The sequence below is a fragment of the Gadus morhua genome, chromosome 18 (genome assembly GCF_902167405.1).
Source record: "Gadus morhua chromosome 18, gadMor3.0, whole genome shotgun sequence".
In the NCBI taxonomy this organism is placed as follows: domain Eukaryota; kingdom Metazoa; phylum Chordata; class Actinopteri; order Gadiformes; family Gadidae; genus Gadus; species Gadus morhua.
In genome coordinates this window covers 16,876,443-16,903,063 of record NC_044065.1, presented here as the reverse complement: position 1 = coordinate 16,903,063, position 26,621 = coordinate 16,876,443, and the positions used below count along the sequence as shown (strand labels likewise).

At 45.3% G+C, this 26,621-nt stretch overlaps 2 protein-coding genes across 5 annotated transcripts in view; one reads left to right on the top strand and one right to left on the bottom strand.

The window, feature by feature from the left end:
- Nucleotides 1-474: 474 nt before the first annotated feature.
- zdhhc6 (zDHHC palmitoyltransferase 6) lies at nucleotides 475-8,702 on the bottom strand. Its single transcript, XM_030340025.1, has 11 exons — nucleotides 8,595-8,702; nucleotides 7,271-7,837; nucleotides 6,390-6,481; nucleotides 5,761-5,920; nucleotides 4,978-5,136; nucleotides 4,541-4,594; nucleotides 3,983-4,150; nucleotides 3,305-3,346; nucleotides 2,737-2,885; nucleotides 1,547-1,593; nucleotides 475-1,129 (listed from the first exon to the last, which is right to left on the bottom strand). The coding sequence occupies exons 2-11, from the start codon at nucleotides 7,535-7,537 to the stop codon at nucleotides 1,029-1,031; spliced, it is 1,239 nt and encodes a 412-aa protein (XP_030195885.1). The 5' UTR covers nucleotides 7,538-7,837; nucleotides 8,595-8,702; the 3' UTR covers nucleotides 475-1,028.
- A 346-nt stretch (nucleotides 8,703-9,048) lies between these two features.
- Nucleotides 9,049-26,621, top strand: part of vti1a (vesicle transport through interaction with t-SNAREs 1A) — a 116,690-nt gene continuing 99,117 nt past the window's right edge. For 2 of the 4 annotated variants that reach the window (XM_030340053.1, XM_030340055.1), the window contains exons 1-3: nucleotides 9,049-9,255; nucleotides 15,302-15,360; nucleotides 16,385-16,495. In XM_030340053.1, the coding sequence (XP_030195913.1) occupies nucleotides 9,162-9,255; nucleotides 15,302-15,360; nucleotides 16,385-16,495 (264 nt within the window). In that variant the 5' untranslated portion in view covers nucleotides 9,049-9,161. The remainder of the gene's footprint in view (nucleotides 9,256-15,301; nucleotides 15,361-16,384; nucleotides 16,496-26,621) is intronic. The other 2 variants (XM_030340054.1, XM_030340057.1) reach the window with 1 other exon arrangement.

Genomic DNA, 26,621 nt, shown 5'->3' with positions numbered 1-26,621 from the left:
GTATATATATATATATATATATATATATATATATATATATATATATATATAGTATAGTGTATATAGTTTAAATTTTCTTATATATAGGCCTAGTAAATAGTCAAATTAGTGCGTGTCTGTAATAGCGGCTTATCAAAATCACACCTGGTGGTAAAAAAAAGGAGCATTTAACATAGGTAAAGCTACTTTCTGACAACTAATGTAATTAATATGCTGAAGTGGCCTGAAATCGCCAGACCGCAAATTTGTCTGGAACCTGTTAATTATTTGATTTCAAAGAGCTAAATTAAACGGCCGCAAATGCATCTGGATACATGTTGGTTAGACCAAGAACCAATCAGAGCAATGACACTCCCTCCGGGCACTCCTCTGTACAAACATGTATCAAACTCGCCCCTGTACAGATTCATGATACAGACACATATGCCATGAGTTCACAGATTCGTCTTGTTCCCAGAATAAAGCTGAACCACATTAAGTTAATAGATGTACATATTCTTTATTTTTAAGGGCATACGTCCAGGCCAACTGTATTGTTTTTACAAAAATAACAAAAAAACAAAAAAACAAAAAAAACATAGTATTTTCTGAATATCGTAGAAATAGTTGCATGACGATGCCCAAGGTGAAGCCGGGCTGAGGCATTGCATATTTACTCAACAGACATCAGCATAAGTTGAAAATGAAATCATTCAAGTAAAGATATCTAAACCATAAGTCACATCAAAGCCTTGGCGGCAGCTCGTAGAAAGAAAGATTCGTGCTGGGTTTCAGTTTTGGTCCAAAGAGTCAAGCGAGACGACAGGGGTCAAGCTGGACGCCTTGCGAGTCAGTCAGTCAGGGAGAGGCTTGCTAAGACATCACTGCCAGCATCGGGAAGGCTCATTGGCTGAGAGAGAACCTGTGTTTGAGTTGTGAGTTGACATGCACGGCTCTGACAACCAATGGGGGGGGTCATTGATATGCTGAGAGAGCACACACACACACCGCTATGCTAGTTGGCATTTTAGGACGCAAGTAGACTCCCTTTAATTTATTTTCTTCTCGCTGGTGTTGTCACTGGCAGCAGTGTCATAATGGCACTTCTCCACGCATCGCCGGGGAAACCATCCCCTAATACGCTCTCCCGCTAGTAGCAAACAGAGAAAGGACTTGTTAGTCATGTATCGCCATAATTACAACAATTAATTACAACGGTGGTTATTGCAATAATGGTTGTTCAGGGTTAAACGTTTCCATTGCCACTGGTTCGGTCAGAAGAGTGGGTCTGAAACATACTGCCTTGAGACAATTTGACTGGCCGTCACTCAACTCACTGATACACAGTTAGTATCATCATACTCATCATCACTGCTATTTTCACCGTCTTCAAACAATTACGACAAAAACCACAACAATAACACTCGAGGATTTACATTTCATTATAAAGTACTATTTATTTAGCACTCAGTGAGCTGAAAGTTCAGAGTCCTCATTCTTTTCTGGTCTCGGGCAGCCTGTATTCCTCTAACGTGTTGTTAAGGAGGGGTTCAAAAACAATATTTACCGTTAATTTGCTCCTCGCCTAAGACTTTATCTCCATACATCCACCACCTACAAAACAGAAAAAAACAGAGTTAGGGCTCATTCAAACGTTACGGCGATTACCGCCAACTGTGGCGGCAATGTGGGAGTCAGTGTTCATGGCCCATTTGTGTTACGTCACGCTGTGAACGTAAACCACTCCTTCACGGCAGGGTTTTACAGCTCTTGAAAGGACAACATGTCGGCCATCTCTTTCATATTCAAAGTTGCTCGGTAAACAGTGAATGCTACATTTCATTTTAAAAGTACTTTTTCAAGTGGGCATTTTCCGGTATGATCGCCGTCTTACGTGATTGGCCACTGCCTGACGTTGGGTTAAATTTCTCAAAAAGTTAATTTTGCTTAAACTTATCGTCGCAGTCTGGCTGATTATTTTTTGCAACCCCAATGCACCCACTTCTGCAGCTTAAACACAATACTCCAATTCAAATGAATGGTTTCGCCGCAACAACCCTGATTTGGTGTGAATGAGGCCTAAAGTGGCTGAACGGAATTAGGATAGCACACACTAGCACTATAGAAATGGCCCCAGATAATGGATTGGCCCATTAGCTCCATCACAGGACAATGACAGCCTTTTAGATTATACTAGAACAATTGAATGTGTTGTCTTAATGAGGCCTTTCTCCAGCCACGCTTGACTGCACAGTCTACCACAGACAATAGCCTTGCACATGTTAACAATGCCGTTATTTACTGCACCTCATTCAGGGAAAATCCCTTTCGATGAGTAATAATAATCACATAGAGTTGAGAGCACTTACGAGATAATTTAAACAGCAGAAATGAGATGAAGGAACCCCATCACAAATGTAATGATTTCTTAGCAATAGCTGGAATGTCTGTTGGGTGTTTCATCACCCCTCGGGCTCTGTTGGGTGCTTGTTCGGAGGACCTATAACCTCAAGGTTTAGCTCCAAGCCCAGCGGCAGGGGGTCCCCCCTAGGACAGGACTTTTGTTTTATTTTTTTTATTTATTATATTTACCTATTTTTTTTTTTTTATTATTATTATTTTTTCCACAATGTCTTGTTTTTTAAACGATTTATGATGACTATATGCTCTGTAAGGTGACCTTGGGTGTCTTGAAAGGCGCCTCTAAATTAAATGCATTATTATTATTATTATTAAAGTAACAAGAGAGGGACTGACTTGGTGCCCCGGGTGGCGAGGATGGTGTCCCCCTTGGAGAGTGGGATGCGGGGCTCCTCAGTGCAGGGCGTCCTGAAGAAGGTCTGGAGCCCCTTGCTGACGGGGCAGCAGGCTCCGTTGTAGACCTCCACCGCCCGGTACTGCACCTGCTGAGGGACGGAGGCGCAGGCACCCGCTCATTCTACTGCTTCAATACTAACCCCCTGTTCTGTTGATCCAATGCCTTGTTCTACTGTTACAGAAACACGCTTATTCAACTGTTGAGTACGAACAGTGCAGGTTACATATTAGAATACTCTTATTATACTGTTTAAATAACTGTTCTACTGCTGAAAATAATCCAGTTATTCTACTGATCAACCAATTTTTTTTTATGCATACATCCATCTAGTGTTCCCTGGTAGCAAACGTGGTGCTAGTAAGTAACATTCGATGATTCAACATGGAAACACAATGTGGAAAAACAACATGGAAACCCTATGTCGATAAACACAGCATAACATCATCTATTAGACAGCTATTGACTACAGGTTCAGTCGGTTCCCGTACGTTACGATGTGGTACTTACACTTCTCACCCTCTTGTCGGCTTTCTGCTTCAGTTGCTCTATCTGTTAGGAGGAGAGAAACACACATCAGTTGATCATTCTGTTAGGTAGAGAGAGAAACACACATCAGTTGATCTGTCTGTTAGGTAGAGAGAGAAACACACATCAGTTGATCATTCTGTTAGGTAGAGAGAGCAACACACATCAGTTGATCTGTCTGTTAGGTAGAGAGAGATACACATCAGTTGATCTGTCTGTTAAGAGTGTGTTTCACAAAGCACACTCTTAATTTCCCATCTAGGATGGAGAAATACATCTTATCGTACATTCTGTTGGCAAAGCCGTGCTATTCTTGTTACCAACGTCAAAAGGTTATCTGGAATAAACATTTACAAATTAAAAATAAATAGAATAACCCTGTGTTATGATTTAATGTCTACTCTGCACTCGTTCCAGTGGTCAATTTTTTTTTAAAGAAAATCACTTTGATTTTGATACACCAATGTCTGTTGCATACTTTGATTCGTCTCAGCCTCAATTACAAGTCACTTTGGATAAAAGTTTCTACAAAACGACTCAATGAAAAAGGGCATCAATAACATGAAGTGGTTCACGTTGAGAGAGGCCCTGACAGACTCCACCTAGGGGTCTAGGTCTTCAGACCAGACCTACAGTTCTAGCCCCCCAGGATGGACGTACGGTTAAGGTGTGCTGGTGACACTTGGGGTGGACCGGCCACTGGACGCCGTCTCCTCTGGGGGTTCCCGACCAGGTGAAGACCTGCTTGAAGTTCTCCCAGCGCCCTCCCAAGTCGTACGGGAAGATAAACTCTTCCCCCGTCTGGTAGTATTGGATTCTGTCTTTGGCCTAAAATAGAATAGGATAGAAGGGATTAGAACATTATTCTAAATTGTCTTTGGCCTCTTTAAAAAAAGATGAAAAAATGATAGAGACACATTTGAATCAAACCTTTGTATGAAGTGCATCTGTATCAGAGCCATCATAAATGATAAAATAATCTTGCTGAATTTAGGCTACTCGTAGGAGTGCTCATTATCGCCATCTGCTGAACGATGGACCACATTGCAGCCCAACAAAAAAAGAATGTACTGACATTCATTCTGATTTAATTTGCAGTTTTTTCACTGCAATTATTCCCTAAGTTGGGGTTAGAGTTCATGACCAAATATCAACTAATTGATGCATTTTGGGTGCTCTGAATACCAGTGTTTAGTGCAGGTCGGATGCGGTTCTCACCTTTTCCTCGATCCACGCCTCAATCGAGGTCTTGTTGCGAAGGATGACTTTCATCTGGAACGTTTAAAACAATTCAATAAGGACATGGATGGAAAAGTAGCACATGGATTTATTCTCATAAGCCGGTACAAGTCTTAGTCTAGCCCTGGCCTATTCCATAACCGGCTCTACAATTGGTCCAATGGCTGCAAGATTGCTGCCAGTTAACATAATGTTAAGATTATGTTGCCTAATAGCCGAGCAGTTTTTTTTTTTTAATTTCAAAGAAATTACGATTTATTTAGCCATTTCTACACCCATAAGTCAGTGACCATCACATGGACACTGTTTTTAAACCGTTTGGGGTTAAAGCCATTAAAAAGCCTTCGCTGACCGGCCAACCTTCCCCATGTGTGTTTGTGAAGGGGCCCAGTGGACACGCGGCGGGCGAGGCTGACCTGTATGAAGAACAGCATGCCCACGGCGATGGTGGTGCCCAGCGCCAGGCCTAAGGCAAAGAGAGTGGCAGCGAACGCCGGCACACTGAAGGGCATGAGGGGCTGGACACGGCGTGGGGCGCTCATGTCGATCTTCACCGTGCTCCAGCCAAATGAGATCTGGGGTGATGTCACAGCACAGAGTGATAGAGTTAAAACTGGATTTCAGAGTAAACCTACGACACAGAGTAACATTATAATACACAGCGGCCGGAGTTGAGTTGTGACACAGTCTCATTAACATAACACGACTCACGAAAGAGTATCGTTATGACAAGTCTTGACACACAGTTGTCCGGCATCCCGGACAACTATAGTGCAACACTACGGTGTGTTGATGTGTGGTGCTCCGTCTGAGAAATTTAGTTTGATGTCCGCGCCCAAGTGAGGGTTAGGAATTTTTAGAATCAGCTGTTTCACAAACCCTACGAAAGTAAAAATGATAATTAATCAATTAAATCAAAAGAATCGCCAAGCCTTACTACAGAGTAATATCAAGAGAAAAAAACAACAGTAATGTTGCGATACAGTGACATCATGACACAGATTAACACATGAAAGAGTAACGTTAGGACACTGAGTAACGTTATCACACAGTAACAACAGAGTAACGACGCGACAGAGTAGCATCAAGAAAATCAGCAACTCTTTAACATCGCTTCAAAGTTACGCTCAGAGTGAATTGGGGCTTGCTTTTATAGGAACTCTGCGACCAGAACAGAGGAAGGCGGACTAGTGACTGACCCTCTCGTACAGCTGCGTGTACATGGTCATAACGAAGATGATGGCAGCATGCGAGCAGCCCAGTGGCGCCAGGATCAGGAAGCTGGTGAAGTAGGCGTGGTTCTGGTGTCCACAGCAGTTGTTGATCCAGGGGCAGTGGTGGTCCATCTTCATTACACACCTGATGAAGAGGGGAGGGGAGGGGACGTTCATGTGTCAACACATCAAGGCATGAGTGTCCCACTTCTCTTGTCAATCATTATAACAAAAAGAAAATCTGGCAAAATCATTAAAGGATTTTGCATATTTTGTCTGACTGCTTCACACTAAAATCTGTGCTTAAAATATGAGGTGTCTTGAATCAGTAAACAGGTGGGATTGAGATGCAGTCTGATATTTTAACGTAAACCACACTTACAACACACCAGCCATCTGTGCACACTTACATACTAAAGGAATGCTGGTATCCAGGATTCTGTGAGCTGACGCACGTTAAATCAAACAGCATAATGTAGCCGGTTAGGGGTGTTTCACCGACACACTGATAATCTTTTTGATCCAGACATTAAAAAAACGTTCACAGAGTTTGTTCCAGAAGAAAGGGGATCTTTTGAAAGGTTAACGTCTATTCGGTGTGGTCGGTAACTGACCTGTTACACTTGCGACAGTGGTGGGACCGAGGGGGCTTGAAGCCTTGGCACACTCTGCAGAACTGCAGGTACTGGCTCTCCTGTTGACCATCCTGGGGGGGGAAACACAAACATCGGAAAAACACTTTTCACACATTTCACCAACAACAGGGTTTCCCATCCACCTGGGGTTCGCCTTGTATTCATATGGGGTTGTGGGAGATTGCTGATTCATAAACTATGCATACTTAACCCAAAATAACATTGATAAAAATAGAGAGCTTAAAGTTTTCATCCTATTAAGTTTTCTTCCTGTATATATATACAAATTGCCTTATGATTCTTAACCACAAGGAAATGACTGCTAATCATTTGGTGTTGCTAGGTGCGCAAACATTCATCGGGACATTGATATTGGGGTTGTTGATTGGGTTAAAACAATGTGGATGTGGATGGAAGCAGATACACATTAATGAGAGAAGATGGGGTAGCCCAGACTGTCAAGACCTTAAAAAGGGGACATGGGAAAAAACAGGCTGGTTACCACAATAATATGGTATGCACGAGTTATTATAAATTTTCCACTCGATTCACATATGGATCCTTCATTTTGTGGACCTATGATCAGCTGCATTACAACGTTCCTTCATACACCCTTAAAAGGGCCTGCATTATACCACGAGGTATGAGGCTGATTAGTCATAACACACCACTTCTAAATCTATCCACAAGTGGGAGCCTCACTCCCACTTGTGATGTCACTAGTGGATACATTTTCAAATGGCTTGCAATGACACATCAGTGTCACACCTGTTGGTAAAATAGGGGCCCTTTAAAGCAACTAATTTAAGTGGCATTTTAAAGGCCCCCGACCCATCCTACTGACTGACTGATGTCCTTACTGGCTTCCAGTCCAGGGGAATGTACCCTGGACCCACGAACATTGCATTGAAGTAGTTGTAGAGGATGAGGACGGTCCAGTTGAGGAGCATGATGAAGTTGACACTGCCCCCGGTGGTGTCAAGCGGCCAGTACCAGATGATGGAGTCGAAGATGGCCATGGTGGAGCATATGCCGATAACGGACAGTGCGATCACGGGCCCCCAGTGGCACAACCTCCTCACCTCGTGGAGGTTCTCAAAGGTCACGATGGCAGAAAGGAACTTCATTTTTTGTTTACGTCAAATGTATATGTTGGCGGTGAAATGTGGCGGTGGGTTCTTCCCCCAAAACTGAAAAGGTTGTCCCAGAGTTTCAACTGGTGGATCTTTTTGCAGCGCTGTCTCGAAGAGTGGGCACGGCCGACGGAACTCGTCTTCTCTCTCTCCCTCTCAGCGGCCAGCGAGCGACTGGGCCCTCAGGCATCGGTGCTCTTCGACTTCCATTAATATTTCCGTGGGCAAAGAACACCATCCTCTCCCGTTACTCTTTGGTGAGCACTATCCTAGTGACGGACCACGTTTCTCCATCTGAGGGAGAAACATTTTGTTTAAAACCCTGTGACCCTTGTCAAATGCACTCAGCTTGACCCATTGTTTTTCGTTTGTACAGTCAACCAAACATCAAGGTTCGGAGAACATAGCTTTGTTTCAAAGGTTGGAGTCATTTCTGATTTTGATAGAGATAAGCATGTCCCATGACCTAAGGCCTTACTCATGAATACAGTTATTATTTTTTAGTTCAGCCGAGTCAAGTTAATGAATACGCGCGTGACCCCACACACACACACACACACACACACACACACACACACACACACACACACACACACACACACACACACACACACACACACACACACACACACGTTGGCTGCGAAATGTAACCAACAGCTACACACTACGCCCTTTCTATTGACATACTAGGTACATACACACTAGAAATAAGACAGATGTCAATTATTTTATAATAATAACGTTTCACGTAAAATAACATCGGCGTCATGCGGACATCGAATCTTCTACTTTACAGAAACAAGTTTCACTGGAAACCTTTTACAATCTGACATCAACAAGTTTATGTTTAGCTTTAGCCTCCACTAGCCTCTGCTTGCTGGCCAGAGGCTGATAAATCAATTGATAACCCGAATGGTTATGATTACACAGTAAGCTTGCAGACAAGCGAACAGATAGCAGTCGTAAAGATAACAGAGAATACTAATCACGAAATCGGGGAAGATTTTCAAGGTTTCAAGAGGTTTCAAGCTGTCACTTTAAATAAACCAACCTGGATACTTCCTCGATTCTTCCCTTTTCACGTCCTCATAGCTCAGCCGGAACTAGGAACCATTCTCCCGATGTCCCTCAGTCACACCACAATACATCCTGCCTGCCATTACAACCATGGTACCCTGATTACTGTACTTAAATTCATAGGATTCATTAAAAAAAACAAAATATATGTTAATAGATCAACTTATGTCTTATTATTTATATGAGTAAATTATATTTAGGGAAAACCTTCTATCCAATATCCCGTTTCTCCCGAGCACAATTCGCTGCAACGCGATAAATCGCGCGTGCGCAGTAGGGAGCGGCAGGCCATTAAATGAATAATATTAAATACATATTTTTATGTTAATATGTACATTTATGTCCTATATATATTCACGTGATTCAATTTAATTTAGAGAAAACCTCTATCAAACATCCCGTTTCTTCCCGAGCACAATTCGCTGCAACGCAAAACATCGCGCGTGCGCACCAGGGAGCGGCAGGCCAGTGGATCAGGTGGCTACACACTCCGAGCTAACTGTCAACAAGAAACAACTGCTTGTACACCTTATACCTCAACATGTCGTCCGACTTTGAGGCATATGAGCAGGACTTCGGAACCCTCACTGCCGAGATAACCAACAAAGTGGGGCGAATTCCCAAACTAAGTGGAGGTAAATACTCTATTGATCTAACGTTGTTTGTCTTCTCAATCTAGACAGAGAGAGCCGATATCCTGTCAGCTGGGAGGGCTACCTGATGCTAGTGTGTGTGTGTGTGTGTGTGTGTGTGTGTGTGTGTGTGTGTGTGTGTGTGTGTGTGTGTGTGTGTGTGTGTGTGTGTGTGTGTGTGTGTGTGTGTGTGTGTGTGTGTGTGTGTGTGTGTGTGTGTGTGTGTGTGTGTGCGTGCGTGTGTGTGTGTGAACTTGTGGATGTTCAGATCTTCTACAAACACCTAAGGTGATTGACGTGTATGGTGTATGGTTTGGGAGTGGGGGTAGGTTGACACATAAGTGACACTTTCCTCACTGTCAGTGTGATTTGGTGTATGATGACAGGGAGACACTGGTGTTCTGATTCTAACACGGAATCTACACATTGAGTCAAATGGACCATTATAAGATACATTTCTGTGCATCGCAAGTGGTTCTCATTCATTATATGTTTACGCTTCAAGTTGTTACCACTCACTATTCAACACTTTGTTACATACAACTGTGTATGCCAACGGCACTGATTATTCAAGATGTAGTAAGATGTGACCATTCTAAAGCCTAATAAAGAGACAGACTTCGAGTGAATTCAGAAACTTTACAGTGAGGCTGTTGAGTTGAATACTTAGTCTCTTTTAGACTATTCTGCTGTTCTGAAATGCAACCATGTATTTTGTATCGTTACAATCGTAAATACAAAAGGTTCAAAGAAATCCTTCAGAGCACAGACCTCCAACAGCAGACCAAAGCTATACAGTTGGTTATACAATGGAGGAAGACGACCTTCATGAATAATACGCCACTAAAGCTAAGGCACCATCTCTACAGATTATTGTGTTGCAGTTTATCTTTCTGATTGGCTTAAATCGTGCCTGAAGTGTAGGTATTGAGCTCCAGATGTCAGGGTGAAATGGTCCGTAACATCAAAGATGTTGGAAGGACTTCTAGAGGAAATGTTTTGCAAGTTCTGTTCAAATCCTATGACTGTCAATCCATTGAATTTATAACATTTGTTCATCAATTCAATTTTGATGTTGTTATAAGTTGTCCATCAACTTTTGATGAAGAAAATGTGTATTTACTGTGGCATCCCGGCGCTCGGTTGGGCCGGGTTCCACCGGCAAAACTCGATTGGCCTTGGGGTTTTAGCCTTTTCAGGCATTTATTTAACAGTCAACTGAAACAATCAAACAATGAAGGAGACGCGGTCTCTAGGGCCTCCGTGGGCCTCTAGGCTCTCTCGCTGCCACAAGCCCTTCCTTCCTGCTCCCGAACCCCTGCTGTGCTGTGCTGGACCTCCACTTAAGATGGCTCCCGTGCTTTCGGCCAGGTGTCCCCCAATCACCCTGATTGGGGAGCCAAAAGGGCTGCTCTCCGTCGCCGGGTGGGGGTGGTATATCCAGTCCTTTACGGTACCCCGGGCCCGTCCAGGCCGAGGTCTCCATGGCGGGATGCCACATTACGAGTAAAAGTTTTTTAAAAAGTGCTACGTTTACTCAACAGAGATCTCTCGAAAATTGACCAGGTGAGTTAGTAAAATGATATGATAAAATAATTGGGACCCAGCCCCCATCCTCCTTAAAGGAGATATTTGAGGACACAGTTAGGAAGCAAGGTTCTAAGATAGCCACTGACCCAACCCATGTCCTAAACATGGAGTATGAGCTGTTGCCTCCGGGCAAAAGATACAGGGTCCCATTTTGTAGGTTAAATAGATTAAAGTTCTCCCTAGTTCTGCTATCAATTGAGCTACTTAATGGAGGGAGCATTCCGTGAACAGCGCAATATCTGGTGGGGCAATAGTGCAATAACTAGTGGGCAGTGCAATCATCCTTATGGATACTTGTACGCGCTTGGGTAGTGCCTAGACTATGTTTTTTATAATGGGTTTCAAGGTGGGGGTGAAGCCATGTGTTTGGGTAATGAAATGTGTTTCATGTTTCATGTTTTATGTTTGTCTATGTAAAATCGTTATGTATGTGTCGCCGATGCTCTCTGTTTGCCCAAAGCAAATTTCTCTCGTGAGAGAGACAATAACAAAAATAATAATACTTACTTACTTAATCTGGGTCCAACCGTGTCTGACCCCTGGGCCTGCGGCCATAGTGGATTTACAGAGCATTCAGTCAACATCTTAATACATACAGTAATATATAATTTATAACCTATTAAAAGCACACACACACACAGTGGTGTTCTTATTTATGACGTAGACGAAGATGTTCTGATGTACCGTAAAAGCAAGGAAGAAGACTGAACCTGTCAGTTATTTTTGTTTCAACAGCGTTTTTTCAAAGACTTATCTTCACAAGCTTATTCTACTACCGCTTCCCTGGTACATATGGTTAGGAGAAGACCCATAATGAGTGTTTTGGGTTACACCTTTGATCATCTTACGATGATCATGAGGATCTAACAAGCCAGCCATCTATTTTGAAATATATTTGGAAATGTGAAGGCTGCGGAACAAGCATGTGAATGTTTGTGATTGGTGATTGGTTTCGCTTATGATTAGCACCATTGGTCAATAAGGTGTGAGGTCATTCCTCCCTAAAACATCTACCTTGCCTTTAAAATTCCTCAGATGTTGGTTTTGCGGTGAGACCACAGATCGTCTGGTATTATGAGAAAAGCGTGTGGAAAATATTTGTTATTATTTTGACCCTGCACACTCGCGGCCAAAAACACTAAAACAAATCTGAAATTCTGAATTGAACCAAATTACAGGTTAGGCCCTGGATAAGGCCAGCGTTGAAGTGGTGTGAGTTTATAGTAATTAGATAACGATGCAAGAAGACACAATCTTTCAGCTCTACATTTGTCCAATCTTTGTTAAATCAGAGCGGAGCAAACCTTACTTAAAAATTCAGAATATCTCCCCTTTTCCTCAGTGCTGCTGTCTACACAACTTTACACCCCACATCTTTCTACATTATATCAGTGAACTTCAAGTCAGTGTGACCGTCGTAATACATAGCAGTCACAAGATATAATCCAGGTCAACCGATGAATGCTTTTCTAGGATCCAGAAAGTAAAATAAATGAGGGCTTACAGCAGCAACACAGGTTGTCGTCCTGACTTTGGCTGTACTGAGCCGGATATAAGTAGGTGTTTGGCCTGGGGCCAAGTTGCCCTAATGTTCATGTAGACCTGCCCAGCTCTTTGAGGCTGTACGCGTTGTCAATGGATAGATACATACAAGGAGAAAGAAAGTGTTGTACACTCTGGCTCCATTTGCATTTCAATTTAATTTGGATGACATTTCGGCCCTCAGGCTTTCTTAAGGATCAACCTAGAAAAACAAAACGTGGAACCAGAGTTTGTGTCACTTTGTTTCTACTTTAAAGGCTGTTCTTAAGTGATCAGCAAATCCCTTCAACCCTTTGTGTTGTATGTGTTTGCTTACCAGTAATGGATGGATACATCACAACAGCTTGCACCTTGAAAGTGGTTCAGCCACATGGAACTAATGTTTCAGTAATACTTAATGTTTGATCCGGCCGGTTACTAAGTTAAGGACTGCCTTCTTTTAGCTTTTATATTTGCTTGTGGCTTTGTGGCTTCATGGACAGGACAGTGGAGATACTCAGGAAACCGGTTTTGGGAGAGGGTACGACATATAGCGTACGGCCGCAGGTTGGAATGTAACCTGCAGCGGCGATGTGGTCGCCATGGAGGCAACATACCTGCGTGGTCAGGCCCCGATATTTGAAAGGATATCTAATGCATGATCAACATCAGACAACAGCTTGACTGTACATTATCATTAGCAACTAGATAAATCTCATAGAATATACAATAGATTCAACCGATATATATATATATATATATATATATATATATATATATATATATATATATATATATATATATATATATATCTATACCAATTATGTTAAAGGTTACGATCATGGGAACCAATAAGTAACAATTCATCTCTTGATTGGCTGTCGACTGAGAGAGGAATGGAGCTCAGCTGTGTACCTGTCCATGTTTATTAGTGCAGTTGTGTTTACACCCCCAGGGGAGCCACTGTAATTGACAAGTGACCTTGTTTTTCCCACGCATCATGTAAATCCCAGTCACAGACAATCCATTGTTGGCTCCAGTGTCGGTGTCACGCCACCTCATGTCCAGGGATCAGTTAGGCATGGTGGCTATTTCTAGCCTCTACTCTCCATGTAATAGCTGTGACGCATTTTGGATGATTCAATTGATATGGGCTTTTCTTACAGTGATACAATCATACTTGTCTAGTCTAAATGAGTTACGACAAGAAGTTTAAAGGTTCAACCGAGGTGGTTTAACCCAACGCAATCTTCCAGACACCACAATGTACTGCCCCATATTTGGACTGGTTGAAATCATGTTAGATTTAAGTATATTGTCTCATGCACATTAATGGATCACACTTAATCACGAGTAAAAAACGTGAATTCCATATTTCCTCAGAAGTAAATAAAAGGTCAAAAACTCCTAATAAAGATAAACAACCATAATTTATCAACAAAAACATGTACACACACTACTAGCTGACCAAAAGGCCAAGTTGAGGGTAAGAACATCAGCGGTTCGAGCACCATCGTGATCATCGTGATCACACATTCTCCATATCGCCCGGCCTGGCTGTGGTTCCTCCCCCCTTCTCCCTGGCACCTGCCGAACCCGGCCCACGCCGCTCCTAAACAACCATGCATATTTCACAAGCTCTCGCAAGTCTCCGCCTGAGCTGTGTGAGGGGGGCGAGCGAGCTCCACCCCCACTGGCCGAGGATCGCCCCCGGCTCTTCAACGTGTAGCCCAGGAGCTTGGACACAGGTTTTAAAAATACATTTGAGGGTCTTTGAGAGTAACACCAGGTCCCTGGGAGGGAGCCTCCGAAATGAAGAGCTTTGGTTGTAGTTCCTGTCCCTTTCACAGATACCGTCTGTAGTTTACTTTGGAGCTTGAGGTGTGGGGCCTCCAAGCATTTGATTGGCTCGGAAAATCTAGTTATGGTTTAACCTAATTAAGCTGAAAGCCTCTGTTTACAAGTACTTGTTTCACTCATCATAAAAAGTGGTTGCATCATTCTAAGCTATGGATTCTAAATACTCGTTTTGTGTTAAAGCTGCAAAACAACAATACCAGAAGACTTTCTCTCCTACTTAGGGAAGGCATCTATAAATTGTTATCTAAGGCTAAAGCCCAGAGTAGATTAGCAACCTGGAGTTATTTGGAAAGGATCTTAGTGTGACTATGTTTCTTTCAATGTACTATTATCCCTGAAGCCCCGTGTGTGTACAGTTGACTTGAAGTTGAGTTGAATTAATTATAACAATTCATGGTACAAATATATTTCTCTGCGTATAAGTCTTTTACTCATAGTGTTTTGATGCTTTTCAGGTAAAACAATGGTTGAAAATGTAATGTAAAATGTCAATATGCTCTACGTCAAGTAAAAGATGGTATTTTAATTGGCATTTGTTTTTCAGTTTTAAAGACAATAAATGCATAAGATAAGGCTCTGTGCATTTGCTCTGTTGGCATAGAAACACAAAAGAAATAATCAAAGCTGACAGTATTTTTACAAATACTTAAAGGCGTTGTGCAACGGCGGGTTTGTCAGCATCTCCACCTCAGAAGGCCCAACCACCCGTCCTCCACCCTAACGAGCTCCTCCTCCTCTAACGAGCGGCGGCAGCAGGTGATGTTGTAGGATGACTTCTAAAGGGTCCGCTGTGAGCTGGATCCAGTGTTCTCCTGCCATCCTGTAAGCCTGACACCTCCTCCAATCCGGGCCAGGTGTCTTTCTGCTCTGGCACGGCACACCGCCACACGCTAACAAAACAACAGACAAGAGAGAGAGTGTGTAAATATATCCTCAGATGTCTACCTGTGTGTTGTCTCCCTTCTCTCTCTCCCTGTCTGTCTCCATCTCTCGCCCCCCTCCCCTCACTACATTGTGTAGGGAGTGGTTGCGTGTTCCTGATCAATAAGTGACTTTGTATTCTCCCGCTTGATTTCAGAGGAGAAGACGCAGCTGGTTCTAAATGTCGACAAGCAGCTCGAAGAAGTCAGAGAGCTGGTACGTCTTTGATCAACCGCTTTCCCCCCCCCCCTCCTCTCTTCCCATTTCCTAAATAATGAATTTGAGGGAGGGAGCAGGAGAGAGCGGGAAAACAAACAGCACCTGTATTATCCCGCCACCGACACGATGACACCCCCACGTGCTAAGCAGCCGTCATTCCCCGCCACGCGTGTGATTACTCTGCGATAATCGGCTTTTAAGTGACACCCTCTACGACACATCGCACGCCGACGTGTCGGAGGTGCGCAGACGTGACGCGAGACGGAGAAGCGCGAGCTCGCATCGACGGAGACGGAATGGGCGTCTGCTGATGTCTCATGATGTCATTGCCTGATTAGTCTCCCTCCCACGTCACATCATCGCCGCCCTGCACCCGGCGCTACCATGTAGGCCCCCCCCCACCCCTCCCACGATCTCGGCTGAGTGGCAGGATGACAGAGATGCCCGGCGTTTTGTACACACTCCGACATCTCGGGAGATTACACTCCGACTTGTCGGAAATCTGTTGTCGGATCTCAGTAGTCTGAATTCGGAGGTAGAGAGTTAGAGGGGGAAGAACAGCAGCTGCGTTTATTGTTCACTGCGGGGGGCGTGTCTCGTCATCGTCTCTACGTCCGTCTCAACACATTTCCATATTTGTGTTGATCATCCGGCCGGCGGGCGTAATTGAATCGTGGGTTTGTGCGTGCGATGCAGACAATTTGAAAATGAAAATGTATAATGGGTATTCAACAACAACGCAAATCTCATGTGTAGATGGAGTGTTCGAAATGAGATATCAGGCTGGATGAATTTGCGATCCATTAGGCAATACCCCGCGTAGCGACCTGAGGTTCACTTCCCACATGCGGTCCTATGCTACTTGTTTTCCATCTCTTTCAACCCCCATCCAAGCCTGCCTTCACTGACCACAACGGTACCTGAAATGCAAAAGTTTTGCAGAAATGTTTTGTGTGTAAATAAGTCAAACACAGTTGGACGGTTTCACGTCCACAAACTTAGTGCGTGTGCGTGTTTGTAGATGGAACAGATGGACTTGGAGGTGCGGGAGATCCCGGTCCAGAGTAGAGCCATGTTCAACAGCCGGCTGAAGAGCTACAAGCAGGAGCTGGAGAAGCTGGAGAAGGACTTTGTGAGTACTGTTTTGATACGTGACAGCAGAAAACGAACACAGATTTGAGCTTGTCTACCATCAGACTATAGATATTAATTTAAATATGTATTTGTGAGATTGTTACAGCTGTAGAATAAACAATATATTTTTGTAATAGTTTCCTACCATAACACCTCTGTGATAAAGTAGCATTTAAAACTAAACTGGACTGTCATTAGTTACTCGAAACTAAGCAAGGCGGTCATTGGTCAGTGGAAACTAAACCAGATTCCAATAGTACTGCAGCAGGAGAAATGTGTGTGCAAAATAACCTGATCTAAAATATGACCTATATTGACCACATGTCTAGTCTCTCCCTCGCTCTCTCTCCCGCTCTCTCTGAAGGTCAATACGCGGTGTGTCCACTTCATTTGATTCTGTCTCTTCTCTGATCATGAACATGGAGTCCATTGAGAACGAGCTGTGCTCTGGCTGGGTTGGTGTGTTAGTACCTGGCCTTGGTTAGTAATTCATAAACCACCATGTTTGTGGTTTTATAGCCACCGCTAATCAAACCTTCATGAAGAGTCCAGTCTTTGTGGCTCAAAGTTAGTTTAGTTATATGTGAGGCTACTAACTTTGCTTTAGTTACTTCAAACAAACATGATACTTCAAGAGCTGTGTGCCATCAGTCCGCCTGAGTATTACTTTCTCGAACCCACAATAATTCAGTGGTTATAGAAATCAATCTTTCCTTGATGTCTATCCCTGCCTACCAGTGAACGTACCATCCCCTGCATGAACATGCAACCAAAACACTTCGCTGTAAGACTCTCAGGCTAAGAGCATCTAATGAACAAACGCTCAATGGTAATGTTGTACTTGTCAGTGGTACTGCAGTCCAATCGCTGTGACGTCGAGGGTTACTTTGAACAAGACGGGGACAGGGACGGGGGGGTTATTTTATTTGAAATGGAGCGGGCACCCGCGTCCGTAGAGCAGGCGTGTTGATGGGCGTCTGCGATCTGTGGGACTGCCGCTGTGTCGCGCTAATTCACATCACACGGGAAGGACGGCCGCCAGGAGCGCTGCCTTTACTCTCCGCGCGCTCCTCATTATCTGCCCATTCATCTTGGAGTTTTTCTTCTCCCCACACTTAACCACTTTCATTATCAGGCAATTAACACCTGCTGAGGCTAATCGCGGCTCTAATTTACCTCACTTGCTTGTTTTTGTTTTTTTTGGATGTTACAAATAAGAGGAATGTCTTGGAGAGGTCTCCCAGATTGATGTCATCTAAACATGCTTCCCAGTTTTTCCTTTTTTATTGACTTGAACCCCTTTTAGTGTAACGTGCTAGAAAAAGACTTATTCTTTATATTGTAAACCGTTTTTGGTGTTTAATTCAACATAGAGCTTGAATATGCATGTTACATTACAATAACATCGACTCTTCCTTCTTAGAATTGTTAATTCATTTGTATTTTGCAACTGTAATTTGCCATCTTAATATTTACTTACCTACTATATATTTATATGCAACTGTCTTCAAAAGTATATGATTCTAATATTTTAAATGACATGCAAACTTCCACTTGTTTTGACTGAAAATATAGTTGCTTAAATTGTGCAGCAGGTGGCGATATTGCTCCAGGTATATTGCACATCCCGTCATAAAGGACAACAGCAATATGGTTTCTAAAGCATTTCTAACACATTCTCAGCCATGTGTGGACAGACCGTCACTACCGCCATCCAAAACATTGCAGATAAACTGCACCACAAAGCACTGCATCACAAGTGTTACATTCGCTTAAAACCATCTCAAACTATTTTGGAAGCTGACAAAAACTGCAAAACGATTTAATTAAAAAAGAGAAATGGAGTTCATTCAGAGTTTATAGATGTGAGTAAGGCACTGTGTGAAAAATCATTCTGTTTACTCTTGCATTTGTATCGTGGTCCGTGTTCCATATATTTTCTCCTCAATCGAGAACACAAGTGTTACTAACAGTCCTTTGGTAAGGCGTTGGTGAAGGGTATATTTCTTGATTGTACGACCCTATACAACGTCATTTTATTTAAATTGCGATATTTTCTTTTTATCTTGGAGGTACAGCCAAGTTTTCATCATAGATGTCAGCATATGAATAAGCATGTGCGTGTCACATTGTGGACCATAAAGTTCATATTCGCTACCAAAAAAACCCCTCCTTTTGAAACGAGGAGGTATACAGCCGCTAGTGAGGGTCTCCCATGACGCACACAGTAAAACTGAATCCACAATCTCATAACAATTTATACATTTTATGAGTATAGTCAACGGCGAGTACTCCCGTCAAAAAATGCAACCCACACAACAGCGTCCATGCTGAAGGGCTTATTTAAATGTTCCCACTGGTGAAGCTGCTCACTGTATCCATGTTAAAAAATCATCCGACTAGGTATCATCAAACGATCTCCTCTTATTTACCAATAGACACAGAGGTGACGATGGGGCGGGCTGCATAAGCAAGCTCTTTCGCTCTTCTAATAGGCGTCTTATGCTGCGTTAGCGAGAGTCACGTTCAAGCAGAGTGTCTGGCCTGCAATCAGCAGCAATAAAAGGCTTTTGGGACAGAAAGCTGCTCAGCCTATCCAGAGGTAATAACTGCTCCTCCAAAAGCTGTAACCGAGCCCACCGGCCTTGAGATATGGAATGTCTCACTCACCTGTAATGCTGAGGGGAAGACGAGAGGGTTTTTATGTATTCATTTATATATTAAGTATTATTCAAAATATGTCTGTCTCAAAAGTGGTCACTGCTGACCTACGGGGGATCAGGCAGCAAATCGGTCTCTGCCAGGGCAGATATTGATTGGCTCCCGTTCTCAATAAGCAGGCCCTCACTCTGAAGTGGAGCGCGGCAAGGAGCGGGATTGATTGGAATGAATGAATGCAGATGAGCCGAAAACCCACTGTCGTTTGGGCTCCGCCAAAGAGACGCGGGGCGGGAGGCTAGCGTGGCTTTCACTTGCTCTCGTCTTCCTCTCCCCTCTCCGGTATAAATTGACTTGTAGTTGAGTTGGGGGGGGGTGACACTCGCAACCGCCGCGCATATCCGGGCGCTTCCTGTACGAGGCGAGGCCGCCGGGGTCAGCGGCGAACGTCTGCCTCTTTCTCTTCTGCATCCAAACCCAGAAGCAATCGCTTCAGTGTGAATCTCAAGGTCAGCACTGATGGTCTCGTCTCTGCCGGCGCTTTCTTTTTTATTTTGAAGAAGGAAACATTACGGTGGGGCGGGGGGCGGGGTTGAGTTTGAGGGGCTGTCAGCCACGGAGGTCGCTCTCTCTTTTGTGAAGCATCCCTTCCGCCGCGCGAAGAGGGTCGCGGGGTACGGTTTGGTTGGGATAAAGGATGCTAACATCTTGATGCGTATTAGAATATCACCCCTTGCCAAACTTGGTTTGGCGCCGAAACAAGAGGAGCTTTATTTGAGGCTTCGCTCGCCGCGGCACCGGTGCACGATAGTGTTCACGGATGATTCACGGGCGGCGCCGCCGACGACTGCCCGAACTTTTGTAATGAGGGACCCGTAAAATAAACAACATTAGTCGATTATTTTGCATCTCATTCAGTAAAGTCGTTCTTTTAAGGTTTTTATTTAAATTTTTTAAAATGAACTTTTTAATATAATACTTTCGAAAGTTGAATATGGTAAACGCTGATTGATTACGTGGAGATGGGAGTTTTTGAGGAGACAAGGTAATACCCCCGTGTTGGGTCTTTATGTTTGCTCTGTTTATATCTCTTATGTTTGAACACAAGCAGGTTTAAATCCATTTTGGAGGTTGACGCTGTTTTGCCCTCACATCCTTCGGCATAATGATTGACACGATGGGCCTGACATGACAGACTCACATTTTGGTGTTCGTCACGTTAAGTCGTCTTAGGTTGCCTCGCCTTGGCTGTTCTCGCTTCCTTAGAACATTGTGCCTTGCTAAAGCTGCCTCGGAGTTTAGATTAAGATTACCTCTTTCTTGTTGTTTTTTTGACGACCCTTGAATGACACTTTGTCCAATCACATGGCAGCGTTTGCCACCGGTCTCCAAGGACTGATGAGATTTTCTTCCACTTTATTTCCTCAGCTCCCCCTTTTCTTTTTTCTTTCGCCCAGCACAGATTAAAGATGTGAACACATCTTCCCCTTGGGTTTAGGAATCCTGTCTTTCATACCAGCTCTTTGTGGTTAATTTGAGAAGGCGCTACCTCGTCCTGCATACCTGATCTGCATATGGTGCAGAGTCGCTGATCACATTGCTGAACTTTTTGATTGATTGTGTCATTGCTTCCATTTTGGATCTTAGCTCGGGGCGAAGCAGATTTGACACCTGAACTTGTCGGGTTTCAAACCTTACTGCTCAGCTATTTGTGTGGTTTAAAACTTTATTGTCCATCAACGCTGTCCAAGAAAAGGTGTGTTTGACCTACATCATAACAAACAAACGCAACAACCACAGAGGAAAGTGTGATCGGAAAGTGGTACCTGTTAAAACCGATCCCTTTGTCCGTCGCCCCGCTAGAATCAGCCTCCTCCGTTTCAAAGGCGTCTTAACTAGGTGGCTCAATGGAGTGGCTACAGTGCTAATGCCCAATGAGTCGGTGGAGGTGATTTTGCAAGGCCGGCCTCCTTGAAGAGCGGCGCCGGCCCGGGAGAGGGAGGAGAGAGGGGGCTGGCGCCCTGGAATCACACAGCCTATTATCAGGAAGCAGCAGACAACGGCCACATCACTGTCTGTCGGCCCGCGTTAGCACCTGTCTGCGCTGACGGCCTTGACGGCCGCCCCTAGCGCTGGGTTTGTGTGGCAGTGTGCAAATTCGGCCCTTATCTGCCACCGCAATCGTTTCCTCACGTACTTATCTCTTCCCTACTCCCCCCTCCTCCTCAACGTCCCCTACCCCTCCAAGGCCTACACACACACACACACACACACACACACACACACACACACACACACACACACACACACACACACACACACACACACACACACACACACACACACACACACACACACACACACACACACACACACACATGAGTACACACACACACACACATGAGTGCACACACATGCGCTGGGTGACAGCGATCAGTATGGTTTTCAGACGTCTGGCTGGCAGCGTGGAGAAGGGCCTCCCAGGGACCCGAGCCTTGTCCCCGGGGCCCAAGTGATTGAGTGACTGCAGTGAGCCGGGGCCCGGGCGTAATAAGGTACAGATATGAAGACATGGAGACGGGATGGGAGGATAACTACCCCCCCCCCCCCCCCCCCTTCTCCTCCTTAGCTCTGCTTTACACCTCCTTCTCCTCACCCCTCCTCACCCCTCCTCCTCCTCACCCCTCCTCCCCCTCATTTAAACCCCCTCTTCCTCCTCCCTGCTCCTCCTTTACACCTCCTTCTCCTCTCCCCCTCCTCTCCCCCTCCTCCCCCTCCTCACCTCTTCTCTCCCCCCTCCTCCTGCTCACTCCTCCTTTAATCCTCCTTCTCCACCCCTCTTCCTTCCCATTACCAGTCCTCATTTCCTGTCCTTACCACCTCCTTCTTCTCACCCCTTCTTCTTCTCACCCCTTCTTCTTCTCACCCCTCCTCAACACCTCCTTTGTCCTCCTCCTTTTCCTCCCACATCCCCTCATTCATCGGCTCTTCATCTCCTGCTCCTCACCCCTCCTCTACCTTCTCCTCCTCTTCCTCACCCCTCCACACCTCCTCTCTGAGCTCCCTCCTCCCTCATCATCCCCGTCAATCCGCTGCTCCCCCATCTCCCTCGACCTCCTCTCCCTCACCCCTTCTCCTCCTAACCCCTCCTTTTCCTCCCCCCACCTTATCCCCTTCATTCCACTGCCACCCCCTCCCCGACATCGTCCTCCCCCTCTACTCTTCTACGCCCCCCCCCCCCCCCCCCCCCCCCCCCCATCCCGTCTCGTGTAAACTCGAAGTGACAGGTGACACCCAGTCTCTAGTGATGCGCTGACAAGCAGCAACCAGAATAGGTGACACTGTTTTCTGTCTCCCTTTCACCCCCTTCCTTTTTAACCCAGACTGGTTTAAGTATGGCGGCAGAGTTCATAAAGTATTTATGAAATATATTATGAATCATGCTGTAGTAGGCCTGTGGTGTGTGTGTTTGTGTGTGTGTGTGTGTGTGTGCACGCACATGTGTGTTTTGTTTCTGGTGTCTGTTTTGGTGGGGGGCTTTTTACTTTTGAACAAACAAACCAGTGAGTGGGAGAGGGGAAGGACTGTTGATACGGGGCCTTGATTTAGTTTGGTGTGTATTTCCAACCACTGATAACGACACACACACACACACACACACACACACACACACACACACACACACACACACACACACACACACACACACACACACACACACACACACACTGTGTGTATCAAACTTTGGCCCGTAAGTGTTTCTAATGAGCACGCGCACCATTAAGAAACAGAAGCCGCCTGCTGTAGTCCAACAATTACACTCTTTCCTTGTGTGTTATGAAGCCTGTGGAGGAATCAGGGAGGCTTTGGCCTTGATCAGAACAACTATCGTAGAGGAGGAATTAGAGCGGGGCTCCGGAGCACCCAGAGGCTGGCGGCCATTACAGCTTCATGCCGTCTCCCGCGGAGACTCTAAACACTTTGGTGGGGCTTCCCCGAGCCCTTGTTTGTTGTGCGTTGCTGTTGTGAGCTTTTTGAAACGGAACCGGTCTTTGAGCCGCGTTTCTCTTTTGTGTATCTACTGTTCCTCCGGGTTATTCGATGAACACACAATACTTGAACCAAAAATAAAAAGGGTTGGTGATTTTGTTTTAAATGTTTCTGTGATTCAATTAAATGCTTTTTGTGTGTGCCCGTCAATTTGTGTTTTTTCCAGGAAACAAATACTTTTTTCTATGATATATTGACTTTATTTAGATTTTGAACATCATCGTTTAACTGTCAAATCAGACGGATTGAACAGCAGTAAACTCCTTGAGGCAACCTGCAAGTGGGCACACAGTTTTACCCTGCTTTCACGCCTTCAACTCACACACACCTTGAGACACTTTAACCACTAAAAGCCCCTTTTTTTTTTTACTCTTCCACTCATCGTTGTTGCGCCAAATGAATCCCTCTCGCCTTGATTCCCAGCGTTCTCTAAACTGCTCTTCTAGCAAGAATGTGTCTAACTCCGGGGGAAACCAGCGGGCGAGAGCAATGATGGGGTGGGGGGATGGGGGGGGGGGGGGGGGGGGGTCCCGTGTTGGACTGGGGCGCCGGGCGGTGGCCCACCTGACCTCATCAGCATTTGAATGTGTCCCGGCGAGCGAAATGAGAAAGTATACATAAATATATAGCCCCTAATGATCTGGCTAAGCCGCTATGCGTGCTGTCGCATTGTCATGCTAATGCCGGCGCCATTCAGCGCAGACAATGGTCACGCCACCACCGAAGACGGCGGTCGCTCCTTAAGACGCGTGCACGTACGTGCGCTGATGCACGTGCACACGCAGCCACAGCCGCTCGCGCGCTGGACGGGCTCAGCCAGCGCCGCATGCTGCCCTGTTGGATTCTTTGTGTTTCTCCCTTCCCTGTGCTTTTTTTATATTTTTATATATTTTATACATTTTTAGATAACGCTCCCCAAGAATAGACATCAAACGAAAGTGAATCAGAAACTGGAGGTCAGGTGTTAGTGTCTCTCTGCAGCGGGGAAGGGGTTAAAGCCGGAGCCAGCTCTCCTTTTTATAGACGGAAAGAAAGGCAGCGGGATGGAAGGAGGGAGAGTCACGGGGAGGGGAGGCGCTGTTCTCAGTGGGGGAGGTCACTGAACCATATGTAGGTAGCCAGGGGCTAATGGGCCAGTTGGTCCCTGCTGCTTGCCAGGTATACCACCATGCCTGTCTCCCCCACCTCCTCCTCCTCCTCCTCTTCCTCCTCCCTCTCCTCCCCCCTGCCCTCCCCGCTCCTCTAAACTCCCTCCTCCACTTCCTTCTAATCTCACCTCCTTCTCAGGCTCTGACCCCGGGAGGTCCGCTCTGTTCCCTACTGCATGCCAGACGCCAGCTCCCTCCATCTGCCTCCGTCCCTCCCCTCCCTCCCCTCCCTTTCTCTCATCCTTTCTCCGTCTATCTGCCTCGATCTCTCCCATCCTCCCCCCATGTCTCTCCCGTCCTTCTCCCCTTTCTCCATCCCCCTCTCTGTCCTCCTTCGCCTCCCTCTGTTTTTCCCGCTTTCTTTCTCTCTCAACTTTCTCATTCTCGATCGCTCGCTCTTCAGCTCTCGCACACTTTGTTTCTCCTCCTCTTGCCCTCTCTATTCTCCCCTTCCCTCTCTCTATACTGCTCTTCGCTCTCCCCCCATCGCTACTGTTCTCCCCTTTCCATCGAGCAGATTTTTTATTTCACTCTCCCCCTCAGCCTGTTTGTAAAGCTATCTCCCTCACTTTTTCTATCTCCCCTCCCTCCCTCTACCGCTCTCCCTCTCTCTCTCTCTCTCTCTCTCTCTCTCTCTCTCTCTCTCTCTCTCTCTCTGTCTACCTCTATGTCTCTTGACCATGGCTGACGGCCTCCCAGATGACGATGCTCTATTGATTTGAGTTTTTCCATAGGCTCCTGTTTTACACCACAAACACCCTCTCTCTCTCTCTCTAACTCTCTCTCTCTCTCTCTCTCTCTCTCTCTCTCTCTCTCTCTCTCTCTCTCTCTCTCTCTCTCTCTCTCTCTCTCTCTCTCTCTCTCTCTCTCTCTCTCTCTCTCTCTCCGCCCTCTCTAGCTCTAACTCGGTATATCTTTCTTCTATTCTTTGCCACCGTCAACCCAATCTGAGGGAGAAGGAGGAAGAGGAAGGGAGATCACGACGCAGGAGGTCTTTGATTTCTCATAACTTGCGTCTTTATATTTCAATGGACCCGTTACACCTTAAATAACCCACCACTTTAATAGGGCCCCTTACACCTTAAACAATCCACCTCTAAGACCTCCACTTCCCAGCCTTCAGGAGATCCTAAACGGATGTAGCCTGGCGGCTATGCTAGTTGCTTACCACTAGTCTCACTTACTGATCTGAGCTCTGCTGCTCTTAGCTTGTCGGCTAGGCTAGTTGCTAACCGCTAATCTCGACGACTGATCTTAGCTCTGCTTCCCTCTAGTTTGTCTTATACACTAGTCGCTAACCGCTAGTGTTACTGACGGATCTTAGCTCTGCTGCCCTCTAGCTCGTCGGCTACGCTAGTTGCTAATCGCGAGGGAAGTAGAAGCTGAGGTATCACAGTCAGGAGCACCAAAGGGCTCCGTCAGCTTCAACCGAGCGTTTGATTCCCAGATGAACGGCAGGTATTTTATCCTCGCTGGGGCCCTGTGCGATATTTTATTCAAACGCGGAGGATCATACAGGGATATTACTCCTAATGGAGAGGATCAGATGCCATACATTATTCAGAAAGCAATGAACACACACTATACACTAGTCAAAAGGATCGTAACCAGGACAACAATTAACCGTGTTATAGTCAAACGTGAATGATTTTGAGTGATTTAATGTGCTGGAGTGCAAATTATTTAGGATGTTGTATTCCTGATGATTTGAGATACTAGATTCATAATGGTTGGAGATCTTGTGCTTCTGAAGATTTGAGAGGTTGGCTTTCTAATGATTTCGGATACATTTCTGGGAGGGTTGAATTCATATGATTTTTGATTTCTAATGAATCAGGCTGACGTCAACCCAATTCTCTGGGCTCGAGCCGAGGGCACGGGTATTCCGAGCGATTGAGCGGTTTGAGATTTCGCATGATTTGACACATTCGATTTCTAACAATGTCTAGAAGTTTCCACTGTTATTTAGGGAAATGTCATCCAGGATTAGGATGAGGGCGGAGCCTCCTCGCGGGTGAGGAATCTTAAACAGCTATCTCCCGGGCCGCCGCGCCGCCTTTCAAGCCGCTGACACGCAGCGTTTTTGAAGCTGTTGCACGCAGACGACATCATCTCTACGCCCTTACACCTGTTTAGACGTGGCGGTGGCGCCGGTAGAGGTGGCGGTGGCGCTTTCGTTTTATCCCCACGACAACATTGATCATTCACTTTTTTTGGTGTGCGTGTGTGTGTGTGTGTGTGTGTGTGTGTGTTTTTTCGGGACACAAA